The 15,256-nt window shown below is 39.4% G+C and overlaps 1 protein-coding gene across 7 annotated transcripts in view; it reads right to left on the bottom strand.

The window, feature by feature from the left end:
- The window catches only part of NFIB (nuclear factor I B), a 561,260-nt gene that overhangs the window by 65,605 nt on the left and 480,399 nt on the right, over positions 1-15,256 (bottom strand). For all 7 annotated transcript variants that reach the window (XM_068234892.1, XM_068234884.1, XM_068234891.1 and 4 more), the window contains one exon: positions 5,832-5,963. In XM_068234892.1, the coding sequence (XP_068090993.1) occupies positions 5,832-5,963 (132 nt within the window). The remainder of the gene's footprint in view (positions 1-5,831; positions 5,964-15,256) is intronic.

The following is a 15,256-nucleotide window of genomic DNA, read 5'->3' as shown; positions in this document are numbered from 1 at the left end:
GCTATATCTCAGCAGCATGTCTGTATGACAGAGCATTGTCCCTGTTCTTTACTTCTATGAAACAGACTTGATTAGGGATGATCAATGAGGTGCTCATAATTTTAAATTGGTGAAAATTTGATGCAGCTAGGATTTAGACAAACATAGTAGCTGCCTTACTTTTCTGGTTCATTTCCAGCCAGCAGTATATTGCATAAAACATTATTGTTACAGTATATAATTGTCCATCTCTAGAACTACCGGTAATAGATCTTCCAACTGTTGGATTCTGGTTTTATCCACTAACACCCAATTGGATATTACTTGATTTGTACATTTTAAGGTAAATCTACACTTTAGATTTTCATAATTGGGAAAACGATTCACTGCAGGTGTCCTCTTGTTGTACTCTTGTTGTTGGAATCTGATTTTGTTGTACTGAATCATCAGTGTCTCTGTCTTATCCCTCCCCTTTTCATAAAACATAACTGCAAATTATGGAGCAGCAAGTCTGTACCACTGATCCTAAACTGTCACCCAAAAGGACTGCAAACAATCATTTCAGGGAACAGAAATTTGAAGTGAATGATTAAAATAAGAGTAGCCGTTACATTGAAGTATGCAGTATTCTGTCCTGCACTTTTACTGTCAGCAACTGCAGCTAATCTAGTCAGGCTTCAGTCAGAGCAACCGATCTGCAAGCTTTAGTGGGTAGTGGGTGTGAAGACACCTTCTAAAAAGAGACACAGGAGACAAAAAACGGGAGCCCAATGGTGTAGTATGTAGAAACAGGTTGGTAGATGTATAAGAAAAATGTCTACTCACAAAGGTGGGTTGCAGAAGGGCAACCGACCACAGGAAGCAGGTGGAGACAATTAACCCGACTCCACTCGGGGTGGTCACTGGGGACCTGGTGTGGTCGCACTCCTTAGGAAAAGAAAAGGGGACAGATATCCACCGCGGTGTTTAACCGCGTGTGTTCTGTCACCACCCCTCACACAGGGAATGTGTAGGGGTTGAGATGCACTATATGGTTGAAAGAGGCGCCCAGGTTGTAGATAAAAGCGTTTAAAAGCAGTTTAAAACCGGAAAAAGGTTTGAGGTTGCTTACCTCAATGATGACAAATCTTTGCATAAACAAAAGATTTTATTGGTAGCACAGGTGGTGACGCGTTTCGCGGGTCTAAGCCTGAGGAAGCGGGCTTAGACCCGCGAAACGCGTCGCCACCTGTGCTACCAACAAAATCTTTTGTTTATGCAAAGATTTGTCATCATTGAGGTAAGCAACCTCAAACCTTTTTCCGGTTTTAAACTGCTTTTAAACGCTTTTATCTACAACCTGGGCGCCTCTTTCAACCATATAGTGATCTGCAAGCTTGTTCAGGGTCTATGGCTAAAAGTATTGAGGCAGTTGATTATGAGGACAGCCAGGCTATGTACATTGCTTAAAAGGAAGAAAAAATATGGGAGCCTCCATATCCCTCTCATTTCAGGTGTGCACTAAAGCAGACATTATTTTGTGGTGAATTAATTAAATGACTGATATCTAGCGACAACATTGCCTGGCCTACCACCTTCATCTCGAACCTTTATAATATAAGGTCCTTTAGCTTTGCACAGTACAATGTAGTGCAAAGCAGTGAGTACATCATTCATGCACTGCTGTGCCCGTGACCTACCCCATTGTACTGTTGTGTACAAATAATTCCGAACAATGAAAGTATTTTCATCAAATACTGATCTGGAATACCCTAGTTTTTTATTGATAGATTTATGTTAAATTCAATATTTATACAATTTTTAACATTTAATTCAATAAAACCTTTGTATGGTGTATAAGCAAAGGAGGAGGAAAGTGAAATCCGGCACTGCTGACTAGTACATTTATTGTGCAATCTTTATTAAAACATTGTCATCATGAACAAAGGCAAAGAGAGGCACATACCATTGCAGGTAGAAAGGGCCGGGCGGTGGGTACAGGGGATTGCAAGCCTGGCGGTCCTTTCGTGCTAGTGGCTTCCACAGAGCCTCCATAGAAGCACATAGTGCGAAATGGCCTTCAGGCTTGCAACCACCTGCTCCCAACACCCGGTCCTTTCTACCTGCAATGGTATGTGTCTCTCTTTGCATTTGTTCATGATGACAATGTTTTAATGAAGATTGCTCAATAAAATTACTAGTCAGTAGTGCCGGATTTCACTTTTCTCCTCCTTTGCTTGCAGACTGTACACTGTATGCCTGAGCACACTGAATTATACAAGTTGCAGGATTTTAGGGCCCATTCACACTTAGCACTAGCGCTTTGTGCGGATCATTTTACCGTGATTATCGCTGTAAAATGACTATGTAAAATGCTGCATGTAACACGTTTGCGTTTGCCACTAATCACGAAATGCCTGTGATCGTTGGTAATCGCAGCAGTGAGATCACTGCCATGTAGTTACTATTGCACTAGTGCTTTAAAAAGCGCTAACGCTTTGTCGATTAGCGGCAAACGGGCGCTAATTGCCCTAGTGTGAATGGGCCCTTAGACACAGCATTTGCTTTCTTCTCCTGGGCTGCAGTGCTAATGCCCTAACCGCTCCTTCTTGCACAGATTGTATGGTGAATGCCTAACTTTACTTATCATTCAACCTGACTGTCTATCAGCTAATTATGGCTCATGCAACTTGGCTACAATAATGTTAGAAACGTTGGTTATTACAGCAGTAAAACAATACATTTGTCTAAAACAATAAAAACTGTATGTACCACCAGCAGGTAGAACTTCAAACAAATGAAATATTCATTTATAATATGCTATATTTAAAAAATATATAAAAACTATGTAAAAACATTTTGGTATTATAAGTAAAAAGGGGGCAAATATAACATATAAAAGCTAAACATTCCCAGCCTTATTACCAGAATTCTAGGTACCAAATGTAAGTGTGGCAATAGTATAACAAGAGGGAAGGGGTCAGGCTAGGGCATTGCCATATGGAAGGAGGATAAAAGCTAGCATAGCATGATTACTTCTGCTGTACTGGCATTCTGAATTGGAGGAAAAGCCACAGAAGAATAATTGATTTAACAGGTAAGTATGCATTTTTTCTATGCTTTTAAGTTTTCTGCCTCTAAACACCATGTTTTCTGGCCAACAAAGGCAAGTACTCAGGATAAGTACAAGTACTCTTTCATGAGTTTTTTGTGACCATGGTTCTCCAGAGCTGGAGATCAATGGATATCACAAAGTGATACAGCAAACCTGCCCTGAATTGACTAAAAATTGTCAGTGTTATTGTGAAATTTAACTCTCATTAAAAATCTGCACTATCAGTGCTACACAAATCTTTTCCAGTTTAATGTAGTTAAGAATTATATTTTCATTTCTGTTGGCAGCCAGCTACACATTTCTAAAACTGACTGCAAGCTCAAGGTTATTTTCTAGTCTGTTATCTGTACCAGTTTTTAGTACAAATAATTAGGTACTTTCCCCTTCTTTCAGGAATAATTTCCTGCTTAGAGAACAGTAGCTGCATGTTTTCCACACCTGCACAAACTGACTGATTAACGGGAAGCTATGATACTCCCACAGTCTTTCCAATCAGTGTGTAGCAGCTGAGCCTTTGATTTAAGTAATTGGAAATAATGTGTGGCATTAAACTTAACAATTTGCAAAGCTGAACAGAAGGGATTACTATTTTTCAACAAAAGTGGAGCTTCACTTTTAAAGTTTGCAACTCTTAACTGGGTGTAACTGTCCATTTCTGAAATGTTGGGGAGACAGTTTATGCACAGTTGTGTGAACATATATATAGTTCTTTATAATAGATCCAGGTTGGCCTTGATTTATTATAAATAAACTTAATGCAAGTATATCCATGGGTCTTATAATATTAATTTAACAATTAGTGAGATCAATTAAATATAAAAACTCTAAGTGTGCAACAAAAGTGCACATTTTCGCCTTTGTGGCCTCTTTTCTGTCCTATTTGCCCTTTATTTCTATACATGTCCCCTTTAAAAAGTAAAATAAAAAAAGAGATAATATTTAGTTGATAAGGGTAAATTCAGAGCTCTAGTAGATCAGTAACATCTAGAAAGAGGCCTTAGCACAGATCAGTGTAGTCCTATACATGCACAGTCACATCATGCACGTACTGCTTGTGATAATCAAGCAACACAGAAGTCATGTTTTCAGTGACAATGGCGTCAATTCACCAGAGAGGATTTACTAAGAGAAAAAAGGTAGGTAGTTTATCTCATGAGGTATTTTAACACTCTGGAGTCAATTCACCAGTGTGAGAGGACAGAGAGAAAAGTGTTCGATAGCAGGGGATAATGGAGAGATATGCATGAGGAAAGTGTGAGAAAGCAGAGAGTTAGGTAATCGGTATTAATGATTTACATGGGATACTCTTCCTCTCTGTGAGCTTGAAAGTGAAGCATTGTGGGTAGGAGGCGGAGTTTTACCACTACGTGACCAGAGTAATCCCGCCTTTTACTGCCGGATCATATCATAAATCATATCACGAGTGAGTCTGAACTTCTTCACCATCTCTGTCTCAGTAAAATTATCAAGAACTGTTCTCTCACGAAAAATACGAGGGGCGATTAAACAGACCCTCCTCCTGCGCCTTTGTCTCCTCATAATAGAAGCAAGCTCTAAGGCCTAGTGCACACCAGAGCGGTTAGGCTGCGTTTTGCGATCCGCTTGCGGCTGCGAATACGCTTGGGTAATGTATTTCAATGGGCTGGTGCACACCAGAGCGGGAGGCGTTTTGCAGGTAACGCATACTCCCGGGCTGCTGCAGATTTTGGATTGCGGAGGCGTTTCTGCCTCAATGTTAAGTATAGGAAAAACGCAAACCGCTCTGAAAAACGACACTTCAGAGCGGTTTGCCAGGCGGTTTTTGTTACAGTAGCTGTTCAGTAACAGCTTTACTGTAACAATACATGAAATCTACTACACCAAAAACGCTTCACAAAACCGCAAAATGCTAGCTAAAACGCTACAGAAAAAGAAGAAAAAGCGTTTCAAAATCTGCTAGCATTTTGCGGATCTGCTAGCGGTTGGTTTTTGGTGTGCACCAGGCCTTACAGTGTAAGCTCAAAAGGCTCCATCTTCCACAGCAGCAGCTGCTGTGTGAAAACCACGATATCTCCAGGTTCATTCAGGGGATAAAGAGATGAAAAAATAACGAATGGCCACACCCCCTTTCTTCCCTGGTGAATTGTGATTTGGAGAAAAACTAACTACTAACTATCACTTATTTATCTCATACTTATCTCACATTTATCTCTTGCATTTCTCTCTGTCGATATTTTCCCCTATACTTCTGGAGAATTGCTATTTGGAGATATCACAGGAGGTAAATTACCTCCCAAGAGATAAATGGGTTGGTAACTTCTGGTGAATTGACGCCAATGAGACAAGTTGTGAGGGTCGCTGCACACAGAAATGTTCCCATATGTTGGAATAAGTAAATCCCTTTGCTCCACAGAAATGCATTGACTTCCTTCACTTTGCATATGTCACATTCACATGTCTGTCTAGCCAGACATGCAGGCTGAGTAAGAACAGGCGGGCCAGCCTTTGCCTGCTCTTGGTAAAAATGTCTATTTTTGGCCAATTCTCAATCACTGATTTTTTTTTTCTTCAAAAAAATGTTTGAGAAAATGTTGAAAATCCTCTATGCATACTCATCATGAACATTCAAAGCTGTTCACCGCTATTTACTTTCTGTACTAAAGGCAAACATACAGCCAAAACAAGGACCACCAAAAGGTTTGGGGTCATTTTACTGTTTAGGTTACACATAAGAAAAGTAGAGAAGACTAGACTAGATGACAGCATTAATTGCCCTTACCACTATGTCCTACTCCTGGAATCCCCGGATGATGATGCTGGGGAAAACTGCTGAGTCTTGATGAAGAATCCTGTGGTGATGTTGGGCTAAACAATGGCTTTTCAGGCTTCTTCATTGTTGGGGAGGACATATCTGTTTAAAGTAATACAACAAGGTGTCAAGATCCATGGTGAGGGATGTGTATTGAACAAGACTACTTTTAGCTTGTTTATATGCTTGTTTATATTAAACTATGTTGTGTGCTCGTGTACATTTTGCTATGGTACATTTTGTGCTATGGTATCATCACTACTACCAACACAAATTGTTATCTTTCCTAGGTACAGACTATCCTAGTCATGGCTACGTGCCCCACTTAGTTCAGTTATTAGACCTCATTGTGACAAGCAGACGAACAAGCACAAATGACCAGTCTCTAGATGAGGACTTCAATAATAGTTTGCTTGTCTTCAGCCTATTAACCCAAAATCACATTCCTTTCATACCAGACAGGCGTATCGTTGGAGTAATTCATTTATCCATTATTTCTCAGATACTCAGGCAGCACTAAATCAGATACTTGGCTGCTTTTTTCATCTAGACTCCCTAATCTTTAGTTAACAAGGAAAATAAAGCTAACAAGCTACACCTGCCATCCTTGAAAGAGAATGCAATACAATTTTACTGGATTGGACAATGATTAAGAATAAAATTCGCCATTTAAACCTTTTTCCCTTTTCTTATCTTTCAAACTTTTCTCTAAGGGCCTATTTCCACTACACGCAGATTGGATGCAGAATGGATGCAGAAAAATTGACTCCAATGAATGCCTATGGGAAAATCTGCATCAGAAAAATCGTGTTTAGTGGAAACAGGCCCATAGGCATTCATTGGAGTCAGTTTTTCTGCATCCATTCTGCATCCAATCTGCGTGTAGTGGAAATAAGCCCTTAGTTTTCTAAATGTTTTGTCCATTTTCTAAAGTTCTTGTACAATTAGCTATTTGTGTTTTAGTGAATAAGGCTTGGTTCACACCGACGGTGATACAAATGCAATGTGAGAGGTATACCTGCAAGTGGTGCCCCCTGCTGGTGACAAAATCTATGATTATGTCCGACTGAACCCTCTCACCTGAATATTGCTGAAGTTATGCAATTCCTGCTAGATTTGGTACTGCAGACACGGGTGTATACCATTGCACTTGATTGGCTGACGGGCTGTTCGTGGACCATATAAAATGGCAGATTGCTGGCTGGGAGTGAGCATTTGCTTCTCGTGTGTAAAACACATAATTAACTAATCTCCACCAACCCTGCCAAATGGCAGTGGCTAGAATACTTGTTTAATCACATACTATATATACTGCTATTTAGCACAGGGGGAAGTGTACAATGTAAGTAGGGGATAACTGTAATGTTATGTAAGATGACAAGAGTATGTGGGGGACATTTATCAAGAGTGTCTGAGACAAAAAAAATTGGTAGGTTTTAGAAATCCATGCAGAACTGTCTCAGACATATTAGGAATTACCAAATAGTGCAGTTTCCTTCTTAAACTGTTCTTAAAGAGGAAGAGTTAGAGCGGTTTCTCAGACAGTGCAGTGTGTGAGGAAAATTGCTGCTGCTGCTGAGGTAACCAATACATCTGCTGTATTGATAAAGAAAAGAGAAGTAATATTAGCATAAATATTTTGTTTTTGTTGTAGATTCTTTTATGTTAACTGACAAGATGTAATGGAAATAAATATATAATATAAATGTATTAGAGCTGAAAAAAAATCAAGCTTAGGAATCAATGCCCAGCACTGGAAGAGTTAAACACAGAACAGCTTCACAGGATTCAGCAAGGTGAAGGAGCACTTAAAAATCATGTCTAGCCTGCACATTGCACAATCTGTTATGAAGCACTTCTTAATCTGTGGCAGTTTAGAACTGGATTTGCACTTTTCTTAACTGTAGTGCAGTTCTAGAAATGCATGCTAAACTGCTGCTATTAAGTAGGATTTAAGAATTTTGTTATTACCATGCAGTAAAAACCGTTGGTAATGCTTTGATAAATCCTGCCTTGTGAAAGGTTTAAAAGCATGCATACACAAAGAAAATTTCATTTTTGTTGTTGTGAGAATATACTAAGAGCAGTACTGAAACATAGCATCACTTCAAAGTACTTTAAACTTGGGTATAGAGATGATATGCTCAATCTGGCTATTTATCATCTGAAAACAGTCCTGTACCAGCCTTACCAGTCTCCTCGGACCAATCTTAAAGAGAGAACTATCTATCTGATATTACAGACAAATATATGTTGGGATTGCTTGGAGCACCCCCTGATGGCGAGACTAGTAATTTGTGAGGGTAGAAAAGTTTTTACTGCCTTACCCCTGTAGTTAGCAAGCCTCTAACACTACAGTAATCAGGAACCATTCACTTAACTGACAGGAAATGGGGACTGATGAATAAGTCTTATTGAACACATTGCAACTATATTTCATATACATTAGTTAAGAAGGAATCTGTCACAGGCTGCCAGATCTAAATTGTACTACTGACTAATAAAAAAATATTAACAACACTTCACATTTTGCAGATTAATAAAGCAGCAATAACAAGCTAAATTGAATATAAAACAATTCCAACATATTTAAGCAAACTTTCAGACAAACTGCAAAATGTGCATGTGAAATACACATAACATATTTGCTGCTATGCTGTTAAAGCATACTTGATCTTATATGTGATATGATTAGATAAAAGTAAGTACGTAGTACCAAGGCTATTTTGAACTTGACTGTAATGAGGTTTTTTTTTCATTGCAAGGGTAATAAACAAAGTGCTTTTTTGTATGCAAATAAACTAGTCAAACTGCAGTTGAATTCAATGGCAGCTCTCCTGAAAAGTCAACAAACGCCAAAACACTTTTATCTGGCCGAGGAGACTGCTAAAATGCTCAAACACTAATTATTTATTTCAGCTGGGAGCTTAATGAACCAGATTTTACATCACACTGACATGGCCTTTAAATTAAAAATAAGAATGTGAGACACCAGGAAAGTTCTATATCCCATTGCTACTACACAAAAAAATAAATTGTCCACTTAGTTTATTTTCAGTTCAGGAGTGTTTTAAGCTTCATACACATGCCAGATAAAAGTTATTGGAAATTACCAGTTATCAGAAAGCCATTTGCATAACATCCTTACAACATGAAAAGATATGGTGGTTCGGCACAGAGACCTGTAATGAAGGATCCTGTCATAGGATTATCATTCATGCTAGACTATGATTACAAATATAGTTAGATCAAAAATGACCATAGGCGCACGTATGCATGTGTCTAGTCTCTGTTTCTCTGTATGCTAAATATCTGTGTTTTTGCAGTATGTATAGAATTGAAATGTCTCTGCCACATGGTACAGCCAAGTGGAAGACCCCACCATTTAATTATACAGTTCCAAGCTGAGAAAATAAGTTTAGGTCCTTGTTTTTCAAATGCAGTTCACTACTTTGATGTCTTGGTGTACTACAGGAGAATTTTGCTGTATACCAGCCCTACTTCCAATGTATGCAGGGAAGAGGTCATTCAGTGTTTGCAATAATAGGCACTGAAAAACAGAAATGTGTTCCTGTACATTCAAATGTCTCTAACTGCAAATGCTTTTCCTCTGTTTGAATGAGAACATCTTCATCATTTCAGAGCACAGGAAACTAAGAGCACAACTGGTGTACAGTGCATTGCCTGCCACTCTTGATTTGATACACAAGGGATTATGGGATGCAAACATACTCGTAAGGAAAGGTAATTATTCTAGCAATATTTAAAACTAAATTTAATGATTTTTGAATGAAAACATAAACAGAGCAAAGGGTGTTTACATTTGTCTAGAGTTTCACTTTAAACATACAGATCTCTCAGGCCCAGCTTAAAGTTGCAGAACTACGGACATAATGAAGTCTTTGTGCCAGGCACTGGCTGCATTTCCATCTAATTCTACACTCATTCAAATAGGTGGATTTCATCAGCTAGCACATTCCTCAGAGAAGCTGTTCAAACCAAACAGAACGTTCTTTAAATTCACATTAAATATGCAGAAATGAGAAAGAGCACATCATTGATTTCATTTACTGTGCTTAATTACGAAGAATAGAGCATAACACCTTGGCCTTACTTTGTTAGGGGGCTAAGTTTGCGTGTAATCAAGGGCACCATGTGCATGGAGTATGCATACCTTTCCCACGTCCTCCCACTACTCAAAAGCAGAATGGTGGATTAAAGGGGCCCATACACTCAGCCGATTAGCGGCCGATCGATCGATCTGCGGACGATTTCGATTGATTTTAATCGATCTGACATGTTGGAAAATCTAGATCGAACTGATGAGCTTGCTTATCAATTTGCATTGGACCTAATGGAAATTTGATGGCAAAAAAATGCCATCAGATCGATTTTCAATAGATTTCATACTGAAATCTATTGGAAATCTGTTCCTAGTAAAAAATGTTCCTAAACACATCAGATGGATCAGAACATCTATCTGATGATCTATCTGCTGCTAATCTAACGAGTGTATGGCCACCTTAAACTGGCATCTACCGTAACTGAACTATCATAGGTGTATGTGGTAGGGGCCTTTGAGCTATTTTGGAGACAGGAATAGATCTCAATATTGTAAATAATAATACTCTTTAAACTGTTTTAAAACAATGTGGTGCTACATAAATATTGAAAATGAATAAATAGCCAAAAGGAAGCGCAATGTCCGTAATGTCCAGATACATTTACATGCGCTGCCTGCACACACACATTTTAACGTAGGTTAGTGAACATACCACACTGGTACGAAATATATGGTTGGAAAAGTGATATCAAGCTTCAATTAATCTACAACTATTTATTAAGAGCATTTTCTTAGCTTGCTTTGTGCTTTGTGTTGTACAGGTAGAGGAACAAATCGATACGGAGTAAAACCAAGATAAAAGCTCTCACCAGAATCACTGTTTTTATAAGTAAACACCTAAACAGATAGAGCCCCTTCACACAGCATGTGCTTTGATTAGATTATCAATTGGAGTGCAAGGTAACCACATGGGAAATGTAGTGCTGTGCCGGTTTTTGCGATGTCCCATTTTCTTCTGACACTTTTTTCGCATGTCAGAAATTACAATTAGCAAGTGAAAATTTGCATGATCACAATTGTGCCAAATTGTGCGTTTTGGAAATAGAAATAGAATGTTTCAATGTGTACAAATCCATACATAGCTTTATGGGCTGATTTCCTAAATTGGGAAGCCTGTAATACTTTACATCACAAAATATAACCAAGAAAGCCCATAATCAATTGAAGTGCTTTTACAGTTACATCCCACTGTCACTGACTACTGACATTGGGCATGATGCAAAAAATGTGGTATAGTTACACTATTAGTGTGACCCGCAGTACTCATGTAGCACGACCGCTGCAACGGTCCCGCTACTCGACTGTGCTAATAGTGTAACTTACTGTACATGCTGTTGGAAGTCATGGTAATAAGTGCGCTGTCTGTGCAGGCAATATTACTGCTCTTTTGTGCATTAGGCCCACAGGGTCTTCCCTGTTGATTTCATTCCCAAAGGCTCACAGCAAGACTCCCTAAAGCTGCTTCTGCCTATAGAGCGTGTCCTAGTGGCTGCAGCTCTGGTGCTTTGAGTCCGCCAGGAGAAAAACGCAATATAAATGTTCTGTGTCTACATGACAATGTGAATACGCTGATTGTGGAATCATTGAAGAGCTTTTCTGTGTGATTAAACATTCCGTTATACTGCAATGCAACATGAATATTGTGCATGTAACCTAAGACTAGGTTAACTTAAGACCTTTAAAAATCGCTTTAAAAATAACACAAAAAGCTTCAAAAGTGTTTATAGCTTTGTAGAATAAAGTAAAAAAAATGGTTTGTGAAAAGCTTACAGTTAACAGGTGCTAGATTTAAAGATTTTACAATTAAGGTTTCAAGAGAGACTTCCCTTTACTTCCTGTACTGTTAGCGGCAACAGCAAGTGAGAGAATGAAAATGGTGCAAATGGAATGAAGTGCATTTTAAGTTGAGTTGCGGTATACAAGGAATATCCACTATTTTATTTCAAACTAGTCATGTCCCAATAATTTCTTAAAATTCCCAGGAATATAGCTACTTGGAAAATAAAAGTTCCATGAATACTTTACTTTAAGTCTGGAGCTCCCAGTGTTCTACTTTCAGTAGCCCCATTCATATGTATAGAATGTACATTTGCAAAAGACAAAGGCATAGACAAACACTTATATAGCGCTTTTCTCCTGGCGGACTCAAAGCGCGAGAGCTGCAGCCACTAGGATGCGCTCTATAGGCAGTAGCAGTGTTAGGGAGACTTGCCAAAGGTCTCCTACTAAATAGGTGCTGGCTTAGTGAACAGGCAGAGCCCAGATTCGAACCCTGGTCTCCTGTGTCAGAGGCAGAGCCCTTAACCATTACACTATCCAGCCACATTTGCACCAGAGTAAAATGCACTATAAATTGCTCTTCTCGTGTGTTTCCGTCACTTACAGTAGATAGTAAAAGTCTGACAGATCTGACAGATTTTGGACCAATCAATTTTCTCCTGGGGGATTTTCAGACTTGTCTTTGTTATCAAAAGCACTTACTGAATGGCAGTTGCTCAGTCCAACTGTCAAAATAGTGCATGAGCAAGTTGCGAGCCTGGCCAGCATCTTTGTATACAGTAGATCCTTTCTAGGGAGTGTTTTGTAAAGAATAAAGGAAATATTGAGACTCCCCCATGAGGTGACGGCCTAGTCCAAAGCCTGTCAGAATGTTACTACTTACTGTAAGTAACAGCTACTTAACAGAGAAGTAATTTATAGCTTATTTTACTTTGAGAGAAATGTACTTCTTATATGTAAGTTAGCAATACACGCATTTTAAATTTTACATTTTCGCAATAGTGGTTCTTTAAGTTGCCGCTTAATTTGTGTGTTACTATGCTATAATGCACATTACTGCATGTCTGTAGATAGATTCGGCAATTTCTGTCCTAAATATAGGATCTTGCATTGATTAAAAAGAGTAAAATTGACATCATTTTCTCATTAGATGAGTATTGAAAAAAAATGTGCAAAAATGGGCCTTAAAGACTGCAGCAAAGAAAAATATCCACATCCACCAATGAAATGTTTGAATTTGTTCTCTATTTTTTCTTATGAGGATGACAGAGAATCAGAACAGGTACTGTGGGCACCAATTCAGATTTCTTTCATCCAACATTCATAAATTAGCTTCTGCAACTGTGAAAAGTATAAAGGTCAACGCTGTTAATGTGAGAGTGTGAAGAAAATGAATTGATAAAAAGCCAGTGGGGCCAACAATGAAAGTTTAACCAAATATTTGCATTAAGTGCTGTCAAACCTCTCCCAGTGTGTTGTCTACTGTTGTTAAAACATCCAGCCATTATTGTGTGTAGGAATGGACAAGTGTACTAATGGGCTATATACATTGCTCCTGAATGCCATATTGTGCCTGTCTGGGGCTGTCACAAGACTGTCAGTAACCAAATACTTTTACAAGACACAATCATTCCTTTATGCTGTTCACAGACTGTCACAAAAGACAGAATATATAAAAGATTGAATTTCAGTCAATCAAGGGGAAGATGTAGCAATTAACTCTTACAGAAAAGCATGCATTTGTTCATGGCAGTATAGCTAGTACTACTATGTGTTAAGACAGACAAAAAAGCTGATGTAAACAGCTCCATCAAGACAGAAAACACAGATTTTAATGAAAGGTATACGCCAGGCCTGGGCAAAGTTTAACCAGTTAAGGACGGCACTAGTTGAAATCTACACCCTGTTTTGCTACTGTCGTGGCTGCCAGAGCGTAGATTTCTGCCTGCTGCGTGTTCCCGCCACTCTCATCGCTCACACTGATTGCGCAGCTTGCTGCCCGCCGCAGCTCACTCACCCTGCTGTCTCTGACAGCAGAGCCCTGTGAGCAGGTCAGGAGCCGATTTCATTGGTTCTTGACCCTGTTTATTAATGTAAGCAACTTCCTTCGGCTTACATTGATCACACGGTCAGGAGCCAATGAAAGCGGCTCCTGACCAGCTCACAGGGCTCTGCTGTCATAGAGAAGGCAGAGTGGGTGGCCTGAGGTTCCCAGCATAAAGCTTGGACGGCGGTATTGGCGGGTATGTGCGGCAATTCCTCTGTATTCCGCCGTTTATGGTGCCAGCGGTCTCTGGTCCTTAAGGGGTTAAGCAACCCGGGCCGCCGGCTTGGCAACGCGAGCCGCATTCTTTTTTTTTTTTTTTTTTTTTTTAAATCTCCTTCCCTTCCTCCAAAATTGTGAGCAGGAGATTAGAAAAGGGTTAACTCACCTAATCACCGCTTCTAGCGTTGGGTCTCCATGGCAACAGCAGAACCACGTGACACTCCGTCAGAACGTGCAAGAGCATTACCAACTGGCACGTCCAGATGGTGCGTCACGTGACGCCACTGTGGGCATGGAGACCTGACACTAAAATCAGTAATTAGGTGTAATTAGGTGGGTTAACCCTCTACTCATTACCTGCTCACAACTCTGCAGGGAGGGAGGAGAGGAATTCGGCCACCCAGTCGTGGGATAGATTCACAGCGCACGTGGGCTGGATAAAGTTCTTAGGCCGCCGTTTGCCCAGAGCTGGTATCTGCTAAACATAATGTTTTGCTTTTGACATCAGCAGGTATCCAATCAGTTGCCAGAAACTGCCATAATGTGACAAATCGTTTATATGACAAACAAATCTGCATTTGCTTCATACTATAAAATGTAATGACTATACGCAAAGTGCCACAACAAAGAAATCTGCCTCATAATAAGGATAATAACTTGCAATCTGCTTGGTCAAAAATTATTTTACTGGCCCAAAGAATTTCTTGATGATAAATGGTAAACCCCATGGACCTCATACCAGTTCAATAAATGCAGCCATCTCCATGTAAGGGCTGGTGCACACTACAAGAGCTTTGTGATTTTAAAAGATCTTGCTAATGTTATACTCATTGTGTTCTCACTGGAGCGATGTGATTTTGTAAAAATCCCCCATAGCATTGCATTAGCAAGATATTTTAAAATCCCTAGTGTAGTGTAGTGTGCACCAGCCCCAAGCACACTTCTTGATTGCCCCTTCTTTGCCAATATAAAACATCTGTTGGCTCATAAATGTTTGTTTATGGATAAGAAATGAGTGATCGGGTTGTTAATCAAAATAGTCCCATGCTCCAACCCCCCTACCAGTTGATTATTAAGGATGATCACTTCTTGTCGAAGAATTGTTCCTGCTAAGAAAGTTCAAGGAACGCAATGGCCAATTTACTAGGTGATCAATGTGTAGTTCTCTTATTCTCTGATTGGATGGCACTTTCATGTAAGCTTGTCTCTGGATGGCACTTTCATGTA

The sequence above is a fragment of the Hyperolius riggenbachi genome, chromosome 1 (genome assembly GCF_040937935.1).
Source record: "Hyperolius riggenbachi isolate aHypRig1 chromosome 1, aHypRig1.pri, whole genome shotgun sequence".
NCBI classification, from domain to species: Eukaryota; Metazoa; Chordata; class Amphibia; order Anura; family Hyperoliidae; genus Hyperolius; species Hyperolius riggenbachi.
The sequence above is the reverse complement of the archived record's forward strand: the minus strand, read 5'-3'. Positions and strand labels throughout refer to the sequence as shown.